General features: G+C 42.9%; 1 protein-coding gene across 2 annotated transcripts in view; it reads right to left on the bottom strand.

Moving 5' to 3' along the window:
- Window positions 1-15,180, bottom strand: part of GPAT3 (glycerol-3-phosphate acyltransferase 3) — a 69,474-nt gene extending 54,294 nt beyond the window's left edge. Inside the window, exons 1-3 of one of the 2 annotated variants that reach the window (XM_050790156.1) lie at window positions 14,949-15,180; window positions 14,393-14,652; window positions 6,617-6,683 (exon numbers count right to left, since the gene is read on the bottom strand). In XM_050790156.1, coding sequence (XP_050646113.1) covers window positions 6,617-6,683; window positions 14,393-14,533 — 208 coding nt within the window. In that variant the 5' untranslated portion in view covers window positions 14,534-14,652; window positions 14,949-15,180. Of the gene's footprint in view, window positions 1-6,616; window positions 6,684-14,392; window positions 14,653-14,800 lie in introns of both variants that reach the window. The other variant, XM_050790157.1, reaches the window with a different exon arrangement.
- Window positions 15,181-23,299: the final 8,119 nt, after the last annotated feature.

Raw genomic sequence — 23,299 nt, 5'->3', positions numbered from 1 at the left:
CAACCAGAACTTCAGCAGTTAGTGCTAGAGACAGAAAATTTTAAAACTAGTTTCACTGAAAATAGAGGTAAGGCACAGGAATATTATCCATGTTGTTACTACTATTTGAAAAGAAAAACAATCTAAAAAATAATTCAAGACATTTTATGAATGTCCTAGCTAGTTTCCTTAGATGGGAGCCTTCCTTTCTGTGATTCAAGGCTTATTTCCCTCTCTTCACACCCATCACTTCGCAATGCAGTTACAAGACCATAGCCCTGATCTGACCTTTTACCTTCTCATTTCCTGCCAGAACCACTTCATCCTGCTCATTCATCAGTGGTCAAAGTTAAATGCTAAGTCATTTAGTTTCAGAGGTTTAGAGCACTGCCTTAGTCACTTCAGGCTGCTATAACAAAGTACCATAGCCTGAGTAGCTTACAAAAAACAGAAATTTATTTTCCCACAGGTCTGGAGGCTGGAAGTCTAAGATCAGGGGGCCAGTGGGGTCAGGTTCTGGTGAGGGCTCTCTTTCCGATTTCCAGATGGCTATCTTCTCACTGTGTCCTCACGTGGTGGAAGGGGCTACACAATTCCCTGGGGCCCCTATTTACAAGGGCACAAATCCCACTCATTATGGTTCTACCTTCATGACTTAATTACCTCCCAAAGGCCCCACCTCCTAATACCATCACTTTGGGAGTTAGGATATCAACATATCAATTTAGGGAGGGGGGACATAGACATTCAGTCCATAAAGCACAGTTATATGCCAGTCTCTAATCCATTTTAAAGTAAAGGTCCCTCCAAAATAGACCAGTATGTTCTCATTAGATTATGAGGCAAAGTTTGAAGGAAGATTTCTTTGTCTGCTTCTACCTTTCCTTAAGGAACCTGCCTCCTCTTCTACCATCTGCTAACCCTGCTGCTCATCTAACCACCCCCACCTATGCCTTACTTTGTCGTTCCATTCTTCCCCAAATCAACCACCAAAAACTGTAGAAATCAAATTCTGCTCCTTCAAGGGCCTACTTGTTAGAAAACTAAAATCATGCTAACGATAGTGGGTACCAATACACTAATGCATTCTTCTCTAGGAGCAGTGATTCGCAAATGAGCAGGGGTGGGATGAGGGAAAGAGAGAGAAGTGCCCCCAGGGGACAACTGGCAATGTCTGCACACATTGTTGGTTGTCACAAATGGGAGTGTGCTACTGTCTGTCATCTACTGGGTAGAGGCCAGAGATACTGCTGAACATCTCACATTGTACAGGACTGTTCCCCACAACAAAGAATTACCCAATCCAAAGTATCAGTAGTGCTGAGGTTGAGAAAACCAGCTCTAAGAGGTAATGTATTTTTATTAAAAACTCTTTTGTTCCATAGGTTTAAGTTTAAATTCCAGGCACTGGTCAGGCTGAATGGAGCTGTTTTGGAGCAGATAACCATCAAATCACACCTCAAGAAGGTACCTATCTTCCATTCATATATAACTAGTTCTATTTGTCAGAATAAACATTAGCTGAATGATTACTAATGTTTTATTTGGTTGAGGTTTTCTATTTTTTATGCTTACAATATCAATTTAACCCCCCAAAATGAGTTTAACAACTCAGGGTGCAGTGGCTCACGCCTGTAATCCCAGCACTTTGGGAGGCCTAGGTGGGTGGATCATGAAATCAGGAGATTGAGACCATCCTGGCCAACATGGTGAAACCCCATCTCTACTAAAAATGTAAAAATTAGCCAGGCGTGGTTGTGCATGCCTGTAATCCCAGATACTTAGGAGACTGAGGTGGGAGAATCTCTCGAACCCGGGAGGCAGAGGTTGCAGTGAGCCGGAATCACACCACTGCACTCCAGCCTGGGCAACAGAGCCAGACTCAATCTCAAAAAAATAATAATAATAATAAATATATACAAAAATTAGCCAGGTGTGGTGGCGCACCCCTGTAATTCCAGCTACTCAGGAGGCTGAAGCAAGAGAATTGCCGGAACCCAGGAGGCAGAGGTTGCAGTGAGCCAAGATTGCACCACTGCACTCTAGCCTGGGCGATAGAGACACTGTCTTAAAAATAATAATAATATATATTATGTATATATTATGTATTAATAATATATATTTCACATACTAATACATAATGTTTCATATATATGATAAGTGTATATATTTCACATACTAATACATGTTTTATATATATATATATATATATATATGACAACTTCCTGTATTGTATCAATAAGATAACCCCATTAGATGCATTATACTTCATATTCTTGAGGGCAACACATACTGGTTTGTATTCAGAGTGTATACCATTAATTAAGTTAGCTAATTTAGACTATCAAAAACAGCCTGCCCAAAACAAAATAAGTGTATAAAAATATTCCTCAAATTTCTTTCTTTTTTTTTTTTAGATAGGTCTCACTATTTTGCCCTGGCTACCCTCAAACTCCAGATCCTCCCCCTTCAGCCTCCAAAGTGTCTGGGACTATAGGCATGCATGACCCCACCTGACTTCATATTTCTCAAACTTCTGTCACAAAATATGATCCTATATTTTTCTGTGAATGTATAAGATTTTATTAATGTTCATATAACCAATGTATACAGGATTTCATGTAGTTAGTCAATTGCCTCACAGAAAAAAATTCCCAAAGTAAAATTAGAGGGCCATGTTAGGCAACCTGAATTCTCTCTGAATAGGTATAACAACAGAAGTTTCACCTTAGTACCTTCTCCTTTTTGAGTGTTTAGGTGGGCAAAAGAGACTTGGGGGCATGAGATACAAGGCAGAGAGAAATTCAGCACAGGGGCTAAATCAACAGCAGGCCATGCGACCACAGTCTTCGTGTGCAGTGCTGCTGGAGCAGGGGATGGTGTAGGACTTGCAGTGGTTGTGTGCACTTTGTGGCCAACAATGCTGAGTCACGCCAGCATCACCCTCTAAGGGAACAATGCCAAAAGACAAGCTACCGCCTTTATGTATTTGTGGTGTTTATGACTCACTCCCAGGTAAATGCAGGCCTTTATTCATGCTTGGTGACTTTTCATGGTAATCATTCAAAATGTCCTAGTGTCATAATGCAATTAGAGTAGAATTCATCTTGAGTCACTAAAATTACATAATTACTAATATTAATCACAATTACTATCAAAGCTATGAACCAAATTCAAACTCAAACCTAACAGCATCATAATCCCTGAAAATCAGATGCCCAAAGAGTAAGGCCGGTGCCTCTTAAAAGTCAAACGATCCTTTGTATATTTAAAACAGGCTAAAATAAAAGTTGCTAAGATCTCAGTCAGACCAAGTCCCAGGGTCCGAGGAGATGCATTTGTCCTATGGCTGGAGCAACAAAAGCACAGCTGATAAAAAGAAGCAAACAAGCCATTATTCTTGTATTTTCTTGTCCTAGCCTTCTATGCTGTGGCTCTAGCACTTCTGCTTTCAGGGGACAAAACTAGGGTAGAAGGGTAACTATATTCTCCACTGAAGTTTAATGCTCAGAATAAAATAGTTACTTGAAGTGGGGAAAAAGATTTACCCTTTTTTGTGTTAACAATGAGGAAAAGTCCTTAAGCTTAGAAGAGTAAGGTACGGCCCAGCACTATGGCTCATGGCTGTAATCCCAGCACTTTGGGAGGTTGAGGCAGGAGGACTGCTTGAGGCCAGGAATTTGGCACAATACAGCCAGACCCCATCTCAAAAAAAAAAAAAAGGAAGAAGAAGAGGAAGGTGAAAGTACAATAACATGACTTCTTAATAAGATTTACCCATAATCATATCTGAAGCTCAACAAATTAAATAGCTTTTAAATAAAAGACACAGCAGAATATGACCAAAGACAGAAGAGAATTATTTAACCACAGTTAATAATTTGCGTAGGCTCACCTTTCAATTGGCTTATTCAATAAAAGCACAGAAGAAATACAATGCAAGAGGGATTTAACTGGGGAGACTTGAAATGCATTTCAAAAAAAAAAGTGTGTTTCACTAAATGAAAGAGCAGCAGAAGGAAGTTTTTCAGTGCAGAAAATAAGCATAACTCTCCCTCTCAGCTCCTCAAAATCTATTTTCAGGACTATATCATTCAGACACATCTCAAAATTGTACCCACACTCCTGGGGTCCTTGGCCTGCCTGTGACCCTTGCCTAAACTTTGATACAGAGACGTGGTGCTCTCAAGGCCAAAAACTGCACCAGCCAAGAACACAAGTACTCAATGTTTCATCATCACCCTCTATCAGTCTGTCTAGGATTGTGACACTACTTCTCAGATGACTCCAAACACTAGTATGTATCAACAGGGCACACACCCCTTACTTAATACCCCTGGTACTAAGTACCCCTGGATACCCAAGCACCAAGTCAGGAGGGGAGCAGAGTTGCATACCATGCACAGTTGTGGGATTAGCAGAGACGAAAGCAGTACATATCAGAGCCGAAATGAGATCTCACACTGTCCTTTGCTTATGCACCTATTTCAGTATTTATCACAGTGGTCTGTGAAATGCCTATCTCCCCACAGGGACCATGTCTTAATCAACTTTGGATCCTTTGTCAACCCTACATGTTGCAGTTGTTCAATAACTATGAGAGTCAATTTCCAATTTCACAGGCTACAAGGAAGGGCAGACACTCTGAATGAAATACGACAAATTTTGCAGGCATCAGCATTACTCTAAAATATTATGATTTCTATTTTCTCCTCCTGTTCACTTCCATTCTTTCCTGGAGATACCATGGAAAAGACAAAGATCAAAAACAGAAAAAGCAGATGTTTGACAAAGATTGCAATAAAAATAGTAATCCACTAAGTATAAATATTAAAAAAGTTCTCATTTCTGCATAGGCAAAAAAAAAAAAAAAAACTAAACCCATGCTACTGGACCCTCTCATCTACTGATTTTTTAATCCCATCACCTGCCAAATTGAAATACTTTGTGTCCTTTAAAACTCATGGCCTGGCCGGGTGCAATGGCTGATGCCCTGTAATCCCAGCACTTTATGAGGCTGAGGTGGGAGGATCGCTTGAGGTCAGGAGTTTGAGACCAGCCTGGCCAACATGGTAAAACCCCATCTCTACTAAAAATACAAAAATTAGCTGGGCATGGTGGCGCACGCCTGTAGTCCCAGCTACTCAGGAGGCTGAGGCAGGAAAATAGCTTGAACCTGGGAGGCAGAGGTTACAGTGAGCCAAGATCTCGCCACCGCACTCCAGCCTCGGGGACAGAGTGAGACTTTGTCTCAAAAGCAGAAAATTTAACTAATTTAATGTAAATAAGAAAATTAAATTAAATTAAAATTCATGGCCCAAAACATATACCGCAATCACCCCAATATATTAAGGCTCACTGATTTTCACTCAAGATCAACAGCTCAGTCTCACCAAGCACAACAGAAAACCAGCAAGAAAGTTTGTTCTTTCCTTAAATCATAAGGACATACATTTTTAAATGAACTCAGAATAATTTTTTAAAATTATAGATCTGCTATATCTCAGAGAAGGTATCTGGCTATAAAGGATAAAATATAGCCAGAAATATCCAGACTTGGTAAAAATGTTATTGGTGATAATATTTTGGTGTTTAAGTATACACAATGAAGCTCTACTAGTTGCTTCAATCATTTGAAAATCATAATTTGATTTTACAAAAATACTCCAATGTTTTCAGTCAAATATTTTGTTATTTCCAAAACTCGATATAGAATACAATTTCTACAATTCCTTTTAGAAAAGCTTCCAGAAGATAAATTCCTTCCAATAAAGTATTTGATAGTTTGACTTTTTTTTTTCCAAATGAGATCTCACTGTATTGCCCAGGCCAGAGTGCAGTGGTGTGATCACGGCTCACTACAGCCTCAACTTCCACGGTTCAAGCAATCCTCCCACCTCAGCCCCGCTCCTAGTAGCTGGGACTACAGGTGCGCACCACCACACTCAGCTAATTTTTGTATTTTTTGTTGAGACAGGGTTTCACCATGTGCCCAGGCTGGTCTTGAACTCCTGAGCCCAAGCAATCTGCCCGCCTCAGCCTCCCACAGTGCTGGGATTACAGGCGTGAGCCACTGCACCTGGTCAAGCATGTTTCTTTATTGCAGGACTTTTCTGAGCCTTTATTAGTATGCAATAGACTCTCCAAAAGGAAAGTGGAGTATGTGATGATTCCTAAGCTTATTTCACAAGAAAATTATTTTTTATTTCATGTATTACCAATCAGCCTTCATCAGAAAAGAGTATTTTGAGGAACATACTTTGAGAATCACAAGTTGGTTAATGAAACCTCAATAATAGGTTTTAACTCGCAGGAACTCCCATTAGCCTTTTTCTTTTTCTTTTTTCTTTTGGCCATTGACTACATCTTTAAAACCATGGACAGCCATCGTCAAATGCATGCCCTTAGAAAGGAAAACAAACCTATAAGAACACATAGAGGAGCTAACACATATTACCACCTTTATAATAAAAAGTCCATGAAAACTCAGGCAGCTGCTATTTTACACTGACAGAATTATGAAAGATCCAAAGCCTATAGAACATACTGCTCTCTGCATATTTCAAGTTCAAATTGGGTAGGTTTACATCTACGCAATTTGAATATGGTAACAATCATAATGAAAAGGAAAACTTACCAACAGAAGCAGAGTTTTTAAGAATCGACTCCTTTGGGGTTCCTTTTTCAATTCGTATTGTGGCCCACTGTTCAAAAACAAGAAATACTAATTTAAACTGTCCCACAGACACAACATAAAATACTTCAACCATATTATACACAAGTGAAATTACACATCAAGCTGTGACAGTATCTGAGCTAAAGAGATAACTCCAGTGAATCTCTGATATAGCAGTATTCCAAGTCCCAAGTATACTTTTATATCAGTTACTGATAATGCCCTAATAAAATGTGGGAAGGACAATATTTACCCTTTCTCAACCACCTCACATGCATGGGTGTCCTGATAAATTACTCATTGAGAAGGCGGTGAAGCATGGGGGGCATGAGTACAGGTCACGGCATCAAGAATGTCTGGGTTTAAAATTACTTATTCCCTATAGGCCTCTGTTTCCTCATTGTAAAATAAGGATAATAGATCCTATCCCATAGGGTTGCTGTCACATTAAACAAGATGACACATGTAAGGGCCTAAAACGTAGGGCATAAAGTATAAGTATTTTCACAACAAATTAGACATTCCGGGGTAGGACACACTCAAAGATGCATCAGAAATAAGCTTGCAGAAAGAGGCAGCACAGACTTGGAAAGCTGGAAAGGACTCGATGAAATCATTAACTAAGGCACGATTGGCTCACGCCTGTAATCCCAGCACTTTGGGAGGCCCAGGAGGGTGGATCATTTGAGGTCAGGAGTTCAAGACTAGCCTGGCCAACATGGCAAAACCCCATCTCTACTAAAAATACAAAAATTAGCCAGGCGTGGTGATGCATGCTGGAGCTACTCTGGAGGCTGAAGCAGAATTGCTTGAACCAGGGAGGAAGAGGCTGCAGTGAGCAGAGATCAGGCCCCTGCACTCCAGCCTAGGCAACAGAGTGAGACTCTCAAAAAAAAAAAAAGAAAGAAAAAGAAAAAGAAATCATTAACTACAGAACATCGTCTGTCCACATGGTTACTTATGAAGATGCATAGGAAAATGTTATAATTATGAAGATCTACAGATTTTAGGGAATTTAAGAACTGGAAAACAACTCTCGTGTTGTTTTGGAGGTACCTAGGAAATAAAAAAATGTACCCGGATGTGATTTTTTTTTTTCTTTATACATTTTTTACACACTTCCCAAATTATTCACTATTAACATCATAGTTCAAAAACTGCTAGTGAACTTTTCAAGTCTCTCATTCTAGAGAATCCCCAGGGCTCTTACACTAAAAAGTATTGTAATAATTATAATTGAACATAAGTACCCTTGAAGGGGCAGAGACAATTTTTTTTTTTTTGAGACAGGGGCTTGCTGCAGCCTTGACCTCCTGGGCTCAAGCAATCCTCCCACCTCAGTCTCCTGAGTAGCTGGAACTACAGGCCCACATCACCACTCCCAGCTAAGTTTTAGATTTTTTGTAAAAACCGGGTTTCACCTTGTCAACCAGACTGTACTTGAACTCCTGAGCTCAAGCAATCTACTGGCTTCAGCCTCCCAAAGTGCTGAGATTACAGGAGTGAGCTACCATTTTATATCGTATTTTATTTTATTTTACTTTATTTTATTTTTTGAGAAGGAGTTTCGCTCTTGTTGCCCGGGCTGGAGTCCAATGGCATGATCTCGGCTCACTGCAATCTCCGCCTCCCGGGTTCAAGTGATTCTTCCGCCTCGGCCTCCCAAGTAGCTGGGACTACAGGCACCCACCACCAAGCCCAGCTAATTTTTGTACTTTTAGTAAAGATGGGGTTTCACTAAGTTGGCCAGTGTGGTCTCAAACTCCTGACCTCAGGTGATCCAAATGCCTCAGCCTCCCAAAGTGCTGGGATTATAGGTGTGACCCACCGCACCCAGCCCAGAGACAGATTTATTAATAGGCCAAGTCAAAAACCTCAGTTATTGCTAGGCTCAAAAGAGTTTGTTGACGAGAGGTTAAAAATTTTTTCAAATAAGAACGTAACTGATAGAGAATAAATAACCTAAAACGTACATCAAGGTCAGGGAGTAACGCATGATATCTGACTACGTCAGGACCCTTCAAAACAACCCACAGAGCCAAACAAGAACATGCCATTTGCACTTAGAAAACAGCCTATAAATAGAGGTCAGTCTTTCCAGCTTCCAGTGACAAGTGACTAAATCATAAGACTCAGTCTTAATCTGATTGCATCCTGTTATCTTTTGCAGATTTAGTGCACGAGTTCTCAAACTCTGGACTAATACCACTCAGCTTTTCTCAACTGAAGTAACTGTTTTCATAGTTTTTCACTTAAAGCTTCAGGGCCTATTATCATTTGTAAGTAAACCAAAGATATAATTAAAATAAAATGTTGTAAACAATCAATCATTGTTCATTTCAGACTCATTTTTTTTCATTGTGGGCGAGTGATTTTCTATTTTATACAAATAGTAGTTACCTTAGACTAGAACTATTATTCCATGCTCATGTGATGGAAAATGCTGGTATTCTGTGCCTGTTAATGGGTTGAATTACGTCCCTCTAAAATTCATATGTTGAAGCTCTAACCCCCAGTACCTCAGAATGTGACTATATTTACAGATAGGGTCTTCAAAAGGGTGACTACGTTAAAAAGAAGCCCTCAGGGTGGGCCCTAATCCAATCTGACTGACGTCCTTGTAAGAAGAGAAAACTTGGACACGCAAATAGACACAAGGATGTGAGCACAGAAAGGGCCATGTGAGGATACCACACCTTCTTGATAGAAGGTAGTCACATGCAAGCCTAGGAGAGAGGCCTCAGAATGAGGCTAAACCTGTTGACACCTCAATCTTGAACCTCTAGCTTCCAAAACTGAGAAAATAAATTTCTGTTGTTTAGGCCACCAGTCTGTGGTACTTTCTTATAGCAGCTCTAGCAAACTAATACAGTGACATTCCTCAAAAAGCATGATCTGCTCAAAAGCACTCCATGTTTTGGCACCAGACAAGTCTCAGAATGCATTCTGTCTCCTGAAATGATAGCTCTAAAGGTCTACCCTGCATAACACAATTACTGTGTTAAGGTAAGCACATTTTAGGCCAGACACTGTGGCTCATGCCTATAATCACAATACTTTGGGAGGCCAAGGCAGGAAAATCGCTTGAGTCCAGGAGTTCGAACCAATCTGGGCATCAGGGTGAAACCTTGTCTCTCCAAAAAAAAAAAAAGTTTTAAATTAGTTGGGCATGGTGGTACACGTCTGTGGTCCCAACCACTCAGGCGGACTGCTTGAGGAGGTCGAGTCTACAGTGAGCTGTGATCATGCCACTGCACTGCAGCCTGGGTGACAGGGAGACCTTGCCTAAAAAAAAAAAAAAAAAAAGATATGCAAATGTTAAGGTTGAAGAAGCAGACATTTAGTACCTAAGGGAATTTGTACTAGAAAACCCTTTTCTTCTGTAGGATGACCCTCCACTGAAAGTAAAAACATGCCTGTGCCTTGCAGCTAGATAGATATACATTTGAATTGCAGTTCTGCCACTTCCTGGCTGGAATCATCTCACACAAGAGACTTTAACGTCTTGGGGCATCCATTTCATCATCTCTAAAACAGGGACAAGGCCAGGCGGGGTGGCTCATGCCTGTAATTCCAGCACTTTGGGAGGCCAAGGCGGGCAGATCACTCGAGGACAAGAGTTGGAGACCAGCCTGGTCAACATAGTGAAATCCCGTCTCTACTGAAAATACAAAAATTAGCCGGGCATGGTGGCTCACGCCTGTAATCCCAGCCACTTAGGAGGCTGAGGCAGGAGAATCGCTTGAATCCGGGAGGGGGAGGTTGCAGTGGGCCGAGATTGTGCCGCTGCACTCCATCCAGCCTGGGTGACAGAGCAAGGCTCTGTCTCACAAAAAGAAATAAAATAAAAATAAAACAGGGGCAATACCAAAGGTGGCTGTAAAGGCTAAAGGAGATAATGTAGCTCCTGCCTACCACACAGCAGGCCACAAAGTAGCTTCCTCCTCCCTATATTCCACATTTCAGGCCTCTGAAATGGCCAGTTTTTTCCAGACTGTCCAGTGCTTCTCCCCATAAATAGTTATTTCTCTTTTACCATGCCAGCTTCTCTAGCCAATCAGATCAACCCAAATACAAAGACAGAATATCTCTTCCAGACGTTCTGAATCTCTTACAGGGGTATATCAGAACATATCTGCCTCAAGGCATCACAAAAGAGGCAGCTCTGTCAGCAAAATGGTCCTAAAGTACAAAAGTGGCTTCTAACAACCCACAGTTTCTGCCTCCCCAGGAAAGTTGAAAGATACTTATCAATGAAGTTATCTTTCCACCTAATTTCCAAATCCTCTTGGAGGGAAAAAGGTAGCTGTCCAAAATTCACCAAAAGAAATGGCTTTAAGTCTGATTTTTTTTTTTTTTTTTTTTTTTTTTTTAGATGGAGTGTTGCTCTGTCACCCAGGCTGGAGTGTAGTGGCACAATCTTGGCTCACTATAGCCTGTGCTCCCAGATTCAAGTGATTCTCCTGCCTCAGCCTCCTGAGCAGCTGGGATTACAGGTGCACACCACCATGCTTGGCTAATTTTTGTATTTTTAGTAGAGATGGGGTTTCACCATGTTGGCCAAGCTGGTCTCAAATTCTTGATCTCAAGTGATCCGCCCGCCTCAGCTTCCCAAAGTGCTGGGATTACAGACATGAGCCACCACACCTGGCCAAGTTTTACTTTTCATAATTTGTATTCCTAAAACAATTTTCTCGAATATAAAGCTGTAATATTAGCATACATATCCAACAAACTATCATATATCCCTTGAAAATCACTGGCTTGGAGAATCACTAAACTTATTCTAAGTATTCAAGGCTTATCCTCAAGTATCTTGTCATATCAGTGACTTATGCATACATCTAGAGATACCCAGCAATGCAGAAGAAAGTAGAAGTAGGTGCTCAATAAATGATTATTACTTGAACCAGTGGCTTAAGAAGGGGTCAGAGAAGAGCATAAAGCTCAGTGAGTTAACAAGTAACAATTATCAAAATCAGCAATTTAGAAGGTACCCTACACACATTTCAACTTCTAGAATTTGCGTTTATGGTCATGAGAAAGATACCCATTGACAGTAAAACTTGTCAAAGTAAACATATAATAGACAAAACTAAATGATCTTTTTAAATGGTACATAAATTATAAGCAAAGAAACTTGAGAAACATCCAATTATGATCAGAGCTCAAAGAATATTCTTGGGAATGAAATGTAAAGAAAGAAACAACTAAATCAATTAAGAATTTACCAAGGAGTGATACAAGGGCTGGGCCTTGAATGCAATCTACAAAAAGGCAGTGTATTTGTCCAGCACTGAAGATTTTCTCATGCTAAACATCAACATAATCCCTTAAGGAATTATTCCTATAGCTGAGAAAAGCAGTCCACCATATTAACCCCAGTCTAACAGAAATGTCTTTGAAACATCTAACACTGTTCTAGTTGAAGGACAGAAGATCCTGGGTTACTGTTCTCCTGCACCTAAAGCAGAAATCACTATGGGATCACAGCTCTCCTTCCTGATGAGCTCAGATGCTCCCATAGGAGTTCCAGGCAGTCACAGCCAACAAATCAGAGCTGGCTCACACAATGAATCTGTATTCAAATTCCACATACATCAAGCACCTCTTTGACCTAATAACTTAGTCTCAGCAGACAGGGTGGGTTCCTTATGTGTCACCTACCTAGTTTCCAAGCTATCTAGTTTCTCCCACCAGAATTAGAAAACTGGCATTCTTGACAGTTTGATTGACAAGGAGTTCAGCTCTGGAGTTGTGCAGAAGGACAAAAATTAAAATCTGTGGCCCTGTCAAACTGAAAGTCAGATCCTGGACTGGAGATCATCCTATCAGGTGCAATAATTTGCCAGGTTGACAGCAACTAGCTGGCCTCTGCCCTTAGCTGTACCTTGAGTCACTAAAGAAAAACAGGAGTGAGCCCCTGGAAGCCAGTGGGTATGATTTACCTTAAACCATTCTTAAACAGGGTATAAATTCCAAAAGACATTACTGTATGGGAGAACAGTTCAATCATTTCAGAGTTCAGAGAAAGACAGAACACCAGCTGAAGAGGATCATCTGCTATGGGAGAGGATTCTGAAGAAGGTCTAACAGTAGCAGGCAGCTAAGAAATTCACAGCATAATGTGACCAAGCTCACAATGTAAAGTCAGTAAGAGTTCAAAACAGAAATAGCTCCCAAGTAGAAACAATAAAACTTTAAAAGCATGAGCACTGAGAATGAAGAATCACATACAACTTCAAAGACTAGGCAAAGAAATAGCCACAAACGAGAGTCTAGGGCAATACAGGAGGCTAGCAGGTACAAGACAGTGTCCAGTGGGTTAGAGATGTATTCCCCAATTAGCTGAGGAAGAAGAGCAGATAAAGCCACATCCTAAGGGCAGAGAGAAAATAAGGTCACAAAAATGGGAACCAAACTTATAAGAAGGCACTGTGGAATGCTAGAATCTCAGTAATCATATTATTCTTTTAATAGCAACAAACATTCATATAGTCGATGCAGGCAGCCTTCTAAGGTGCTTGATACATTTTAACTTATTTGAACAACCCTGTGGAAATAGGAGTTATTGTTACTCCTATTTTATAGATAAAGAAAATGAGGCACAAGAGTAGATGACCTCCTTAAGGTCACATTTTGAGAAACAGAGCTACAATTTTGGTACCAAATCTAAGCAAACCTGTATCCAGGATCTCTACTCCTAACCACTAGGCTGTTCTCAGTTAAGACTCCTGTTTCTGGCCAGGCGTGGGGCTCACACCTGTAATCCCAGCACTTTGGGAGGCAAAGGCAGGAAGATTGCTTGAGGCCAGGAGATCAAGACCAGCCAGGCCAAGATAGCAAGACGCTGTCTCCTATGTAAAAAAAAAGTATATTTAACATATAAATATATATATTTTTGAAACAAGTAGATATAAATTATATACATACAATTTTTTTTTTAAAAAAAGACTCCTGCTTCTAACAGTTAATTCAAACAAACCACTGATCTCTGACTCTCAGTTTCCCTCTCTGTAAAAGGGGGATAGCACTTGCCCTCCCTACCCTACCCAGCCTTTTGACACTTAATAAAACCCTAAGAGTAAGCTACAGTTGTTCTCTACCAGGCCCACTTCCATCTAACATTTTTCTTTGCAGAATTTGGAAACAGGAGGGTAGGGAGACCTGAGGTCAAAGAATATATACCTTTTCAATGGCATTTCAGGTGCTGTTAGTTAGATAAAATTCCATGACTCCACTAAAAGAAAATACGATTTCTTTCTGCCATCCAGGAATTGGTCTCTTATCTTGGGCATAAAGAAGAACACGATGCCTTTCTGAACAGGATGCCTGAGTACACAAAAGGACCTCTGAAACCTGGGGCTGTAAAAACAAGCGGGTGAAGGGGAAACTGCACTGCATAATGGATACAAGCAAATCCTCTGATACAAAAAGTTGGTCGCATTGTTATTACAATCAGTAAAATAATAACGATGCTCAGGGAATGGAGTGATTTTTGCTTCCGACCATTGGAACAATAGTGGTCCAGTGGTTTCAGCCCAAATCCCTCCAAGTCCGCAAAAGCCGCCGAGATGCTGACTTTCGCACTGCCGCGGGCAAGGAACAGAAATGCACGCACGCATGCACACGCGCGCACACACACCCCTGATCCGCGACCACTGACCTTGAGAGCTGCACCCCAGGGTTCTGAGCCCGCAGCGGCGTGGGGCTGGCTGCATCCCTCCCGGCACTCACCTCTAAAGTTTTCACCAGGATCTTCATGTAGATCTCGGAGATGCCCAGAGACACTCCGAAGACTGAAGGCAGAAGGATGAAGCCGAGAACCAGCGTCAGCCAGGTGGAAAGGATCTTCCCGGCCAGCTCTGCGCCCTCCATGACTCGGCGCACCCACTCAGGAGAAGTCCGCAGTGGAGGGCCGAGCGCCACAGCAGTCCCTGTCCCCAGGCAGTCCCGGGGGAGCTCCAGGAGCAGAGCGCCGAGCCCGGCACTCACCTCTGCGAGGGGAAGAGAGGAAGGAAAAAAACTTTCAGAATTACGGCAATATCCTTCCTTCCTCCCCGGGCTCCTCCTCGCCCCTGTCAGTTAACTCCTTCTCCGCCGGCGGCCCAGGTCTGGGCTGAAGCCACCGCGGCGTGCGCAGACCTGGGTAGCGCGAGCCAGTGGTTGGAGCTGCGGGTAAGCGGAGGGACACCGCCGCGCGGCAGAGCGCGTGAGCGCAGCCGGGAACGCGCCCCGCCCGGTGCCTGAGTTCTTCTGGGTGGTGATTGCGACAACTCAGCAGATGACTCACAGAGGCCCTCCCTGAGCCCGGTTCCCTGCGGGAGCACCGCACTTTGGCACACCGGCAGGGCAGCGGGCGGAGCTCGCACCGGGCCGCGGGCTGTGCTGGAGGCTGGCTGCGCTCGGGCGTCCAGAGCCCTATTTCTGCGCGCTGCCCTCGCCCCACCTCCTCCGTCACCCAACGGGGGAGCTCCCTGGCAGAACTTAGCCCAGGAGCGCCGCAGCCTCCTGGGCGGTCTCAGTTTTTCCCCGCGCCCCGCCTCCCCCAGCACTCAGCAAAGGTCCTTTCAGGAGGAGAGTTTTCATCTGAAAAATGTTAGTATTTTCTTCACCCGCAGAATGAACGGCTGACGTTTCTGGGACGCTTGAGGTCTTATTTGTGTGGGTGTAAAACGAACTCTTGGGAAGGACTTCCAAGGACAGGAAAATGCAGAGCACACCAGGTAGCCGTGTACGCCGCTTCAGGCTCCCACACCTCCTTCCCCGCATGGCCTACAGCTGTGGGGCTCAATCTTGCTTATCCCGAGACTAGGAAGCTCTGTCCACGCGTCGCCTAACCCATTGAGCCGCCATCTCCCTAGCACTGAAACCTATCTGTCACTCCCTTCCTGGAGAAGATTCCAACCACACCCTCCCCTACCATTCAGCTAATACTCTCCGCGCTTAGAGGTAGCAGAAATGCCAGGCCGGCGCAAGCCTTCATTCACCAAGCTGACACGTGTCTCCTGGGTGTTCAGGCTCCGCGCTTCTACCGTGCCAGCCCTTATCAGAGCAACGAAGGGCAAAACCCTGTATGTTATTTACTCCATTGCAGTTCTCTTAGAGACCTGAACTATTTTAAGGAAAGAGCAGAAGGGATTTTGAGAAGGGATTTTCCAGATTGCCGCTGAATTCGACCAAAATATCTTACAGGTACTTTTCAGGTGTTGTTTCAAGCTGGAAAAACTGGGAGGGCCAGCAAACTGAATTGAAACAGCGTTGATAGCAAATATTGCAGAGAAAATGGTCCCTGCCCAGGGTGTGGAGGAAGTGGGGAGGCAAGAAAGTGAGAGGCCCCTCTGTAAATAATGTAGATGTCTGCCTTATGTACTTACTGCCAGGTAACTGTCACAAGCCCCCTCCCGCACTAAGAACGGAAAAAATTATAACTTGATGATTAAAAGCAGGTTATGGACCGGGCGCGGTGGATCACGCCTGTAATCCCAGCACTCTGGGAGGCGAGGTGGGCAGATCACCTGAGGTCAGGAGTTCAAGACCAGCCTGGCCAACATGGCGAAACCCCCATCTCTAGTAAAAATACAAAAAAAATTAGCCCCGCGTGGTGTCGCACGCCTGTAGTCCCAGCTACTCAAGAGGATGAGGCAGGAGAATCACTTGAACCCGGGAGGCGGAGGTTGCAGTGAGCCGAAATCGTGCCACTGCACTCCGGCCTAGGAGACAGAGCGAGACTCCGTCTCTTTTTTTTTTTTTTTTTTTTTTTTTTGAGACGGAGTCTCGCTCTGTAGCCCAGGCTGGAGTGCAGTGGCCGGATCTCAGCTCACTGCAAGCTCCGCCTCCCGGGTTTACGCCATTCTCCTGCCTCAGCCTCCCGAGTAGCTGGGACTACAGGCGCCCGCCACCTCGCCTGGCTAGTTTTTTGTATTTTTTTTAGTAGAGACGGGGTTTCACCGTGTTGGCCAGGATGGTCTCGATCTCCTGACCTCGTGATCCGCCCGTCTCGGCCTCCCAAAGTGCTGGGATTACAGGCTTGAGCCACCGCGCCTGGCCGACTCCGTCTCAAAAAACAAAAACGAAACAAAGAAACAGATTATGAATGAAGACGTGTTAGGAGCTTGGTTTCTCAAAATTAAACCTCTGTATGGGTTGGCTAGTTTAGAAAAACACGGAAAACACAACTACCGAAAGCTGCCCAAAGTCCTTGCTTCCAAAAACTATATATATTTAGTGCAAAACTCCAAAGATTATATTGGCATATTTAATACCATATGTTCAGGCAAAACTCTTATTTTCCTTTTATTCCTCAAACCAAGATGACTAAGGAAGGCTGAATCCTTGTACCAAAGTTTACCCTACAACGGAGATAATATACACAACTTTGCGTGTGCTGAGTGCACACACTCTCCAATGATTTTTGGTGCTCATGAACAAACTCCACAAAATGGTTTTGGTTTTGTTTTAACTCTTACGGAAGAATTATTCTTCCACAGCTGTATGGTGCAATGGTAATAAAATGGAATTTGGAGTCTTCAATTGACACCAGCTTGACACATGTAAGTTTGAGCAAGTGCTTTTGTGCTTCACCTTTCTCATCAGTAAGATGGGTTCTTTTCAGGGTTGAAAGTGATTGTGAGCATGAAACTGCATGGTAAATGACAAAGCTTTATGCAGAGATCAGCAGGCAGCCTGGTGCAAGGACAAAAACTCTCCATCTTTTTCTTGCCTAAAACGCAGGAGAGCCAACACAGGCTCCCCAGGGTAACAAAGGCTCATCTTTGCAGTGCTGGAGGAGGGTGAGGGAAGAGAAGAAATGTAGGGTGATCCTGACCCTGTCTCAAGTCAGGGAAGGGTGGTCCCGACTTGCCGCTCTCCTTGTCTCTCTTTCACTTACCTCACCTCTCCTCCCTCCTCCATTCCTTGAGACTTAAACCTAGGTAGGAACCTACCTACTCTGTCCCTGAAGTCAGGACCCCCTGTACTTACTGTATTTGTTTCCTAGGGATGCCTTAACAAATCACCACAAATTTAAGGACTTAACACAACAGAAATTGATTCTCTCGGTTCTGGAGACCAGAAGTGTGAAATCAAGGTGTCTATCTGTAAGGCCACACTCCCTCCAAAACTGTAGAGGAGAATCTTCCAGGTTCTGGTGGATCCCAGCATTCTTTGGTTTGTGGCAGCACACTCATCTCTGCCTCAGTCTTCACATGGCCTTCCTGTGTCTCTTCTTCCCTTCTTTTCTTTTACAAAGACACATTATTCTGGATTTAGGGCCCACCCTCATCCAGGATGATCTAATCTTGGGATTCTTCCCTGAATTAAACTTAATCTGCAAAGACCCTTTTTCCAAATAAGATCATATCCACAGTTAGGGGTGTTAGGACTTGGACATGTCTTTTGGGGAGGCTGCAATTCAACCCATTATAATTACCATCTCTGTAAAATGAGGATAGTAACACCTACCTGGCGAGGTTGTTATTGGCTATGTATTAAATGAAGGGTACGTATTAAATGGTAGCTAATAGTCAATGCTCAATAATGAAGTTATCCATACTCCTGTTTTTTACCTATTAATCCAGGCATGTATATATATACACGCCTACCCAAAAGATATGTCCAAGTCCTAACACCCGTAACTATGAATATATATACACACCTGTATATAGGTACACTTACACACCTGTGTGTGTGTATATATATTATATATATACACAGCTGATCTCTACATATATGTATATTCAAGTGTGTATGTATATGTATATACAGGTGTGTATATACATATATATGCACACACATATATATACACACATATACACACATGTGTATATATATTATATACACACACTTATATATATAAAATATATATACAGTATACTGTATATATGCAAAGCTCTATGCAGAGATCAGCAGGCAGCCTGGTGCAAGGGCAAAAATCCTCCATCTTTTTCTTGCATTAATCTGCAAAGACCATTTTTCCAAATAAGGTCATATCCATAGGTCATATCCATAGCGGGGAGAGTGCCCGCCTCGGCCTCCCAAAGTGCTAGGATTACAGGCTCTGTGTGTGGGGGTGTGTGTGTGTGTGTGTGTGTGTGTGTATGTGTATATATATATATATATATATTCATGACAGCTCAGGAGGTCCTGATGACATGTACCCCACTGCACTCCAGCCTGGGCAACAGAACAAGACCCTGTCTAAAAAGGAAAAAAAAAAAAAAAAAATTGAGGTCCAGCTAAGTGTCTGGATATCAAAGCAAAAATAATTGATTCCAAACAGCTGCCCTTACCTGTTAACTCATTGTGTTATTCAAGTCTTCTTCAAGCCTCTGCTTTGACAGCAATTGTGGCCAATGTGAACAGAATTTAGGTTAGAATTTAGAGACAGTGTCTTGCTCTGTTGCCCAGGGTGGGGTGCAGTGGCATGATCTTGGCTCACTGTATCCTCTACCTCCCAGGTTCCAATGATTCTCCTGCCTCAGCCTCCCAGGTAGCTGGGATTACAGGCAGGCGCCACCACACCCAGCTAATTTTTGTATTTTTGATAGAGACGGGGTTTCACCTTGTTGGTCAGGCTGGTCTCAAACTCCTGACCTCAGGTGATCTGCCTGCCTCAGCCCCCCAAAGTGCTGGGATTACAGGCGCGAGCCACTGCATCGGCCAGGCACATACTCTTAAGTTGGATTTTTCGATCTTGTCTGCCTATTAAGTTAGGTTGCAGTTCATCCACAAGGACTCAAATATAGAAGTACAGAGTCCTTCTCAGACCATACTTAGTTACTTTAATGCTACCTAATAGCCATAAGTTAAAGATGACATATTGAACATTTTAGGTTAAATCTGGAAGCATTCCACAGTCTGCATCCAACCCAAATTTCATCACATGCCAAAAAATAATCTTTCCCACCTTCTGGTTTATGCAGGGTTTCTTCTTCTCTGGGTCTTTGGTCACATCCCAGTGCTTCCCCCAATGCACATACACACACACGTGTCTCCTGTTCTCATCCACATCCCTCACTTCACAGGTCAGGGATCCACCATGGAGATTCTACCAGTTGCTGAGCATGTCTGTCCCAATTTTGCATTCAGGACTGGGGAAGTAACCACAGGATGAGTTCAAAGACTCATTGGGCCCAATATAAGATGGACCTGAGATAAAACTCCATTGATCACCTGCCCTACATAAGCTCCTAGTTTTACTTGTGAACCAGGATGACATGCTCCCACTTCCTTCACGTCATTCCCACAGATATTCTCCAGGTTTCTTTCAGCATACATTGCAAAAAAATACGCAGTTCTTTGGCTGGGCACAGTGGCTTACCCCTGTAATCCCAGCACTTTGGGAGGCTGAGGCAGGTGGATCACCTGAGGTCAGGAGTTCGAGACCAGCCTGACCAACAGGTAAAACCCCGTCTCTATCAAAAATACAAAAATTAGCTGGGCGTGGTGGCACATGCCTGTTGTCCCAGCTACTTGGGAGGCTGAGGCAGAGAATCTCTTAAACCCAGAAGGCAGAGGTTGCAATGAGCTGAGATCACACCACAGAACTCCAGCCTGGGCGACAGGGCAAGAAACTCTCCAAAAAAAAAAAAAAAAAAAAAAAAAAAAAAGCAGTTATTTTGGAGTACAGTATACCTTCTCCTAGGACATACTTTGGAGTATAGTATACCTCACCTTTCATGATGTGCTAGGACTGGAGTCTAGTTCTAGTCTAGAACCAGACAGGAGTGATGGAGGCAGGTCCTGAGAAGAATGAGCAAGGCAAGTACCTCAGGGGAGGCCATGACACATTCTTCAGGCATAGGCATAGGAGGGCTAACTTCTTCAGGGAGTGGTGGAAAGCCCCTCCAACTGGCAAAGGAGATGCATCAGAACTTAGGGATTCTGTAGCCTCAGCTTCATCAAGATCTGCCTTGTTCCCATACGAAATTTCAGGATCATGTTCCTTCTTAATCAAGGACTCACTTTTGTATCTAATTCAGCCCTTGGCAGAGGGAGACGCGGGGGTTGGTTTTCAGAAATCTTTGCCATGTGGCTACAGGAGATGAGGGTTTATTTCAGGGCAGACATAGAAGCTTTCAGGTTTCTTATGTGGAGTATGACCTGAGAATTTGAAGGCTTGAGCTCATCCTTTTCTTTTCCTACTACTCAGTGAAGTTAGGAACAATCAGCCCATCTCATTATATTCCATAGTTTGACTCAAAGTAAATACTTGGCCACCCAGAACCTTGCCTCTTGTAGATATTTTATTAGAAGTATCCAGGGGCCATGCCTTGCGTATCTCTTACCATATCATAACATGGACTACCAGTGCCCTCTTTACCTCTGAAAATAGAGGCATTGGTGCCTTCAAATTTAATCAGATTAGAAAACCAACTCCAAAAACTCATTCTTATGATTCTGTCCAAAATCTCTATCCAGCAAAATCTTTTTTTTTTTTTTCTGAGATGGAATCTCACTTTGTCACCCAGGCTGGTGTGCAGTGGCATGATGTCCACTCACTGCAACCTCCACCTCCCAGATTAAAATGATTCTCATGCCTCAGCCTCCTGAGTAGTTAGGATTACAGGCGCATGCCACCACACCCGGCTAATTTTTGTATTTTTAGTAGAGACGAGGTTTCACCATATCGGCTAAGCTGGTCTCAAACTCCTGACCTCAAGTGATCCACCTGCCTCGGCCCCCCAAAGTGCTGGGATTACAGGCGTGAGCCACCACGCCTGGCCTCTATCAGTCAAAATCTTAATCAGAACAGAAGGAATTATGTATTAAGAGATTAACTGTAAAGAATCACTTATGCAATTGTGGGGACAGGCAAGGCAAGTCTGAAATTCACAGGAAAGGCTATCAGATGGAGCTGACTGAAATTCTAAGGCATAAGAAGCTAAAAGTCCAGTTGGAATTTCATCAAAGAAACCTCAGCTCAACTTTTAAGGCTTTTGGACTGATTGAATCCACCCACCCAGATTATCTAAGATAATCTCCTTTTTACTTAAACTCAACTTTAATCACATCAATAAAATAACTTCACAGTAACACCTAGATTGTAACTAGAGGACTATAGCCCCTGAATAACCGGAGACTATATCCTGGCCAGGTTGAGACATCAAAAAGATAATAAATCACACGTATGAGAGAATGAGGGTAAAAAAGGAAAATAACATCTCAGTATTATAAAAAAGATAGTTTTGACTTCATGGACCCTCTGAAAGGTTTTTTTTTTTTCCAGACAGGGTCTCACTTTGTCACCCAGGCTGGAGCACAGTAGCATGACCACAGCTCACTACAGCCTTAACCTACCGGTCTCAAGCTATCCTCCCACTTCAGCCTCTAGGGTAGCTGGACTACAGATGCACACCACCATGCCCAGCTAAATTTTTAATTTTTCTGCACAAATGGAGTCTCTTTATTCCCAGGCTGGTCTTGAACTTCCAAGCTCAAGCAATCCTGCTGCCTCAGCTTCCCAAAGTGTTGGGATTACAGGGATGAGCCACAGTGCCCAGTCCCCCTGAAAGGTGGCGAAGACTTCCAGGAATAGCTGGGCTACACTTGGAAAAATGCTGGATTACATGAAAGTAAGTATCCAACAAAAAATAATAGTGCTTGGAGGTACATTATCTACAGTGGAATTGCCTAATACCCCATGCCCCATTTAACATATGTGAATTAAACTATATGACTAAAATCATGTAAAGAACAAAAATTAAAATCGTCGTCATTCCACTCAGAGAGCTTTTTGAAATGGGGAATATAAATGTGCTTTTCCTTCTAGAGGTCTCAGTTCCTGGGGGAGGATCTCTCAAAATGTGAACATTTTCTCTATGGAGTGCAATCCTAGTGTTTAAAGCTATAGTTTATATTTTCAAACTACTCAGCCCTAAAATCCACATAAGTACTTCATCTGTGCTCAGCCCAAGAAACAATGAATCGATTCCAATAATGGAAGTGTAACTGCCCAACAGATTCTTCTTCCCCACTGCCCAAATAAAGCTAATTTATTAAGACAAGAGAATTGCAATAAAGAGTTTAGGCCAGGCGCGGTGGCTCACACCTGTAATCCCTGCACTTTGGAAGGCCAAGGTGGGCGGATCACCTGAGATCAGGAGTTTGAGAGTAGCCTGGCCAACATGGTGAAACCCAGTCTCTACTAAAAATACAAAAATTAGCCGGGCGTGGTGGCAGGCACCTGTAATTCCATCAGGAGGATGAGGCAGGAGAATCGTTTGAACCTTTGTTATCACAGCTATTTCCTTTGTTTCAAAGTTAAGTGATAAGCTAAATTCCTCCCATAGTTAGCTTGGCCTACACCCAGGAATTGTCAAGGGCAGCTTGGAGGTTAAAGGCAAGATGGAGTCAGTTAGGTCAAATTTCTTTCACTGTCATAATTTTTCTATGACAGATTTTTTTTTTACTGTCATAATTTTTGCAAAGGCAGTTTCAGAAGGAAAACTAACATGGTGAGAGGTGGTCTGAAATGGTCACCATGATGGAGAATTTCCAGGGAACTTTTCAAGGATGATATTGATACATCCAACTTTTTCTTTATGGGTGGGCTTAGAGCCTAATCCTTGGATCTACTGTTAAAAACTTTAGACAAATTAAACAGAGTTTAATTGAGCAAAGAATGATTCACGAATCAGACAG

Source organism: Macaca thibetana, chromosome 5 (assembly GCF_024542745.1).
Source record: "Macaca thibetana thibetana isolate TM-01 chromosome 5, ASM2454274v1, whole genome shotgun sequence".
Taxonomy (NCBI): Eukaryota; Metazoa; Chordata; class Mammalia; order Primates; family Cercopithecidae; genus Macaca; species Macaca thibetana.
The sequence above is the reverse complement of the archived record's forward strand: the minus strand, read 5'-3'. Positions and strand labels throughout refer to the sequence as shown.